Source organism: Pygocentrus nattereri, chromosome 24 (assembly GCF_015220715.1).
Source record: "Pygocentrus nattereri isolate fPygNat1 chromosome 24, fPygNat1.pri, whole genome shotgun sequence".
Taxonomy (NCBI): Eukaryota; Metazoa; Chordata; class Actinopteri; order Characiformes; family Serrasalmidae; genus Pygocentrus; species Pygocentrus nattereri.
The window spans coordinates 10,033,511-10,039,763 of record NC_051234.1 but is presented as its reverse complement, the minus strand read 5'-3'; the positions used below and the strand labels follow the sequence as shown (position 1 = coordinate 10,039,763).

General features: G+C 39.2%; 1 protein-coding gene across 1 annotated transcript in view; it reads right to left on the bottom strand.

The window, feature by feature from the left end:
• Positions 1 to 1,732: 1,732 nt before the first annotated feature.
• Positions 1,733 to 6,253, bottom strand: part of LOC119262340 (CD276 antigen-like) — a 31,619-nt gene continuing 27,098 nt past the window's right edge. Inside the window, exons 4-9 of the mRNA XM_037533789.1 lie at positions 5,952 to 6,045; positions 5,562 to 5,616; positions 4,498 to 4,631; positions 4,206 to 4,260; positions 1,924 to 1,979; positions 1,733 to 1,793 (exon numbers count right to left, since the gene is read on the bottom strand). Coding sequence (XP_037389686.1) covers positions 1,733 to 1,793; positions 1,924 to 1,979; positions 4,206 to 4,260; positions 4,498 to 4,631; positions 5,562 to 5,616; positions 5,952 to 6,045 — 455 coding nt within the window. The remainder of the gene's footprint in view (positions 1,794 to 1,923; positions 1,980 to 4,205; positions 4,261 to 4,497; positions 4,632 to 5,561; positions 5,617 to 5,951; positions 6,046 to 6,253) is intronic.

Sequence of the window (6,253 nt, the reverse complement as noted above, 5' to 3'; positions counted from 1 at the left end):
TGTGGGGTTTTATTTTACACCAAAACAGTCTAAAAAATGAGAAGAGTCGAATAAACTTCAGCTCTTATATTACATATTAAGAACTTCCTCAGCAGTCGTATAGGGGAAGCTCTGGGCCTGAAATAGTACTAAAGTCACTTTTTATTTTTACCAGAGTCCCCATTTCAGTGAAATAAGAACACTTTTGTTGATTTTAACAGATTTTAGTGCAGTTTTATTCTTCTCTACGCACCTCAGTGTTTGTTTATGTGGACGGCTGCTCTGCTCCGTTGAGTCTACTTCCGTGTTATCGCGTCGTCGCCATGGTAACGGCTGAAGCGTGAGTTCTGGCCTCTAGTCGGCGATAAAGTCGGGAAAATAACGCGTGTTGTGATGAAAACAAAACTAGAGAACTTGCAGAGAGGAGAATTACCACAGCCGGTTAACGAGGAGTCCGGCCTATTTTATCAATTTTTTCAAAAACAGGGCTGCGAAACGCCAGAGGGCGCACACGAGCGAGTCCTCAGTGAATGGGAGTAAATGAACGGATAAAAACGGAAAGTTCAAATAGTTTCTTATCACTCGCCCAGGACTTTCCTTTAGTTTTAGAAAGTAGAAGGGTGTATTTTATTTAAAAAAGCAAAGGAAACTATGTTTAAGAAAACTGTTTAATTTATTCTACAACAAACGGGTTTTGGGCAGCAGGAGGCGGGCTTTACTGCTACTGAGTGCTGATTGATTGGCGAGCGGAGCAGCTCATTGGCTGTTCGCGCCCTCTGACGTCATGGACCTACATAAGGCGACGTTTTGAACTCCTATAACCTATAAGCTCTTAAAAAATATAACAGCGGTGCTAAAACGTTTTATGCTGTTCTGTGTTCAGTAAAGGATTGTATTCTTATGCATTAAAAATGTTTAAGTATTTATAAACTGCAATTTTGCTCAAATGCTCCATCTTAACCCATTCATTCTGGGCTTGCTCAGGAGCGCCCTCTAGAGTTGAGAAACCCGGAATTCTCCTCTCTACGAGTTCTCTGGAATTAATAATGTAACGTCTAGTTAGCCAACGCCAACTTCTTGTACAAGTTGCAACTACAAAATATAAAACCACTTAACATTTAATTTACAAATAAAAATGATTCTGTATTTTATTTGAAGTCAACCGACTCCAATTTAATGTTAATAGGTGGTAGCTTTTTTTTTTTTTTTTTACATCGTAAAAAATATATGCTAGCTAGTCTAGTCTTGATAACAGCTGGGCAGGTGCTAGGTGCGCTGTTGTAAAGGGTTAAGTTGTACAATCAAAGTCTCTGACTTTTCCATTTTGCTGCTTTGGCACAGATGAACATGCAGAGATTTCTGCTAAAACCATTAGTGTATTCCAGTTCCTATGCTAACCATTGGTGATAAGTTATCCACACATTCTCACGGCTCTTCAGATGTTTGAGGACTCACAGGAACAGTTCAGGGAGGCAAATACTTTAATGGTTACAGTCCATTTTGTTTGTACAGTACATTTTTATACCAAAAAGCTGTTTAAAAAAGGTCATAAAAATGTATATCTCTTATAAAAACTAAATTAAAACAAAGAAGCAACTAAATTATATCAGAAAGTGCAAGGTTTAAGTTTCAATAAATTTCTTTTATAGTTTCCACCTAGTGGTTCACAGCAGATGTTTCATAGCAAGCGATTTTCTAATGATATACAAATACGCCCAAATGCTTTGGGGTTACATGACGTGCGGAGCTGTGATCAGTTTGACTTCACTGCGCTGTAGATAATGGAATCATCTTCTTGGACAGTGTGGACAGGTCTGCAATCACACAGAAGCTTATTTATGAGCAACAAAATGCTTTTGTGTGGTTAAATTGCTTTTAGCAGATCATTGTAGAGAATGAACATAGAAAATACAACTTCCTTTACAGTTCTCCATCAGTTCTTACCCTTTTTTAGGTATAGTGGGTTGGATGGACACAGAAGCGTACATCACGTCTTCATCCTGCAGCAGAGATCCAACATCAACCTGATCAGATCTGCAGTAAACCTGCTGACAATCTACACTGACACTGTTCTCAGGTTTAATAATGATTATAATATAGCTTCATTCAGTGGTCACAAAGGTCATGTTCCACCAGTTACAGCACAGAGTTAAAATACATGAATCATGAATAAACACAGTTTAAACTAGTGAGAAAATGTAATGTCAGAACTCAACTTACAAAATATCTAAATGACTAAAGTCTTAGCAAACCAAACCTCAATGTGATTAAATGTGGACGATATTGATCGGACTATTCAAGATAGATTTGGATGTAAACTCTCAAATCACTCCACTGACTTTCACATAGTTGCAGTTATTGCAACATTTCTGCTGAACCTCATCTGTGATGAAAGCTATATGACACCAAAACAAACCCGAGTGTGTAGAGGAGGAGATACATCCCTCATATTAAACATTTAGCCGTAAGTAAAAAACATAATACCTATTTTAAAACTACACTATGTAAGTTTTTGGGATTTGGAGACCTCTCTGGTGGAAATGTGTAACTGCACGCAATGTGTGGAAGAACACTTTGTAGCACGAGTTGTGCTTCAGTGCCCTTCCCTGAGCAAATTATTCTGATTGAAAGAGAATTCGAAGAGAACTCAGAATCAAATTTAGGGAAGAACGCAGCTTCTGAGGATGTGAGTGAATTATGTACTGCATCTTATCTTTTGACAGCTGGGATAGGCTCCAGAAGGAGAAGAGGCTTAGACGATGTGTGTGTGTGTGTGTGTGTGTGTGTGTGTGTGTGTATGTGTGCGCGCAATCTTTTTTAATAGCATATCAATTTTCTCCCCAATTTAGTTGTCTCCAATTCTACCCGCTAGTTAGGACCTCCCCCAGTCACACGACACTACCAACGCTAGGAGGGCGAAGGCTAACATAGGCTTCCTCTGAGACCTGTGAAGCATCACCGCATCTTTTCGAACCACCGCTCACGCAACGTCATTGGACAGCCAAACGAGTTCGGAGGAAAGCGGCAACCACCAGATCTGTTACATCAGCTAAGAGACGCCTGCGCTGACAACCACGTTGATTGATGGAGGGAGAAGGGGGCCATCCTACCCACCCAGAGAGAGCGAGACCAACTGTGCTCTCTTGGACTCTGAAGCATCACCGGGAATCAAACTTGCCATTGTGTCATATCTTCATCGGAATATCGTTGATTTTGCATTTGAGGCCTAAACATTGACCTGGACCTTCCTTATGAGCCTGTGCATGTGAGGTTAATGGTTTGTAAGTGGGACTATAAATGGACTGGCCTTTATACACCTCTTGTAAACGTCTGTGTTCAGTCTTAGACTAAGAACTTATTTGGGCTATTTTGAGCATGAAAACATAGGTAATGATAACAGACTGGGTGTGTTTATTTTTTGTGTAATCAAAGTTTTTACGAGTTTTTATTTCATTTATAGGCTAAGCAATAACGTTCACTAGCTTAAACTGTTTTCACGTTGCTAGGTAGCTAAGTTAACACCGTAGCCATGCACTAATAACTAATGTAGCTTTGCTGAAGTTAATTTGCTGACAGCATTTTCCATGTTGTAATGCCATATATCACTGCTGTCAGAACAAAACCTTGTATCTGTCATTTTTCAGTTGTATGGCATAATTTGAAAATACATGTTCAATATTTCAATAGATCAATACAGGTCCAAAATACTTAGACAAAAAGTCTGGTTCCATTGGCTTCCAGTAAAAGTAAATTATGTTTTTCCTTCTCCTGTAAAGTTACTATTTTGGAGATTGGAGGTTTTGTTCCAACAGCAGCGATATTTTGACATTATGGCAAAAAAAAAAACAGAAAATCAAGCTCTTCTGCGACAGCAAAGAAAGACAAATGGAAGTTTAGTAAGCAATATTAAAACATCTAAAAGAGATGACCTTCTGCTTAGAATAGCAGATATTTATCTGTAAAAAGTTTGCAACACAAAAAAATACAAAATAGATATCATTTCAAATATCACATATTTAGTTATTTGACAAGTTGTGCTACATTTTCTAATTATATGTAACACTTTTGTCCAACCTCACAACAGTAGCTATGGAAGACCACATTTGTGGGCGGAGCCTGGACAATGTAATTCTCAGATTAAACCTGATGTGCTGAATGTGCAAAACAGTAAACTGCAGCACTGCATTCACACAGGATTGGAGTTTTAACAGTTATTTAGGTCAAACCTGGGTTTTCCAGCCACTTCTGCTGTTCTCTTCTTCTTCTCGAGCGTTTACCTCCCTGATACATGCAGAAAAATACACAGAGGAAAGAGCAGCTTCAGTTAGATCCAGTGTAATCTCATACACCTCAGTAACCACAGAGATCTCTAAACTGATGTTCCAAGTATTCTTTGTTTGGTATGAAGTGCATTATGGACTTTTTACAGTCCCCTAACCTGTTACAATGCTCTTGGTTCATATCAAATGAAATATGTCTAGAAAGGAATTAGACATTATATATGATGTTAGTTCTTACCTTTCTTTTGGTTTTTTAGGTTTTGTGCACACAGAGGCATACGTAATTTCGTCCTCCAGCAGCTCGGCTTCAGCAGCCTCATTAACATGGTTATCCTGAAGCTTTGTTTGTTTACCCTGTGTTCTTTCTCCAACCTATAAAAACATGACCTTGTCAGCATTAGTTCATAACATAAATACACGGGTGCTGATAATCTGGCATGAGTCCCTGTCCCCCCCCCCCCTTTTTTTTCACCATTACAGTCTGTGGGAATTTTTGCCCGTTCATCCAGAATAGCATTTGTGAGGACGAGAGGGCCTGGATCACAATCTCTGTTCTAGTTAATCCCAAAGGCATTTGATGGGGTTAAGGTCAGTGCTCTGTGAGGGACAATAAAGTTCTTCCATACCAGACTCACCCAGTCATGCTTTTATGGAGCTGCTTTGTGCTCTGGGCCTCAGTCATGCTGGAACAGAAAAGGATCTTCCCCAAATTGTTCACAGAAAGTTGGAAGTGTATGTTGTCCAGAATGTCTTGGTTTGTGGAATCATTAAGATTTCCCTTCACTGGAACTAAGGGTTCTAAATGAACCCATGAAAAACAACCCCATAATCATTATTCCTCCTCTACCAAACTTTACAGCTGGCACAGTGCAGTTAGGCAGATAACGTTCTTCTGGCATTCGCCAAACCCAGACTCATCCATCCGACTGACAGACAGAGAAGTGTGATTGGTCACTCCACAGAACACGTTTCCACTGTTCCAGAGTCCAGTGGTGGCGCTTTACACCACTCCATCCATCGCTTGGCCTTTTGCATTTTGATGTTAGGCTTGTGTGCAGCTGCTAAATGACTTACTTTGTGAAAGTTCACTCAGTTAGGATACATTTGTCATGTAGTCATGCTTTTTAGGGCTAAACATTTGATTGATATGCTAACATTGCTAGCTAGCTACATTAACATCATAGCGCTTTTGTGAGTGGAGCATAAATAGATTAGTTATAAGACTGAACCAGGTGTGCTAGAGTAACAGTAGCACTGCAGCCACGTAGAAATTAAATCTAGAAATGCTTTTCTGGGTCTAACCTGGGTTTCCCTGTCACTTCCTCTAATGTCTTCTTCTGGAGCTTTTGCCTTCTTCCTAATGGATACAGAAGAGTATGAAATACAGTTGGAGGAACAGCATCTAGGACATACAGTATCATCTGAAACATCTCGGACTAGACTGTTTTACTGACTACAGAGACATTTAAACCAATACCCTTTTGAATATCTGATGTTAGAAGACCAAATCTAATCTATTAAAGTATCTGTATTTAGCTGTACAGTTGTACAGTGTCACATGTCAAAGTACTTCAAGTAGCACCCAGTATAATTATGAATCCTGTAGGCTGATTAAAGTGTAACACACTTGTTGTCATCTTTTAGTTTTACACTGTATACATTCGTAATGTGTACAAATATGTTCAGTCTCACCTCCTTTTGTAAACTACAGCTAAGATAGCCACAAGTAGCATAAATAGAATTACTCCAAGGACAATCCAAACAATGTCCAAAACTGGGAAATGTCCTGTTGAAAGAAACAAATAACAGTTTGGTTTTGGTTTAACCAGTAAGTTTAGTTCACTGACCCATATGACAAGGCCCAAAGGTTTATTACATGGTACTACACAGTTAGAAATAAAAGGTTCTATGCAGGTACATTTTTCCTTCATCAAGGTACAAACAGTGTAAATGTTCCCTCAAAGGGACTACAGTGGTTTTAAGGTCTGATTGTG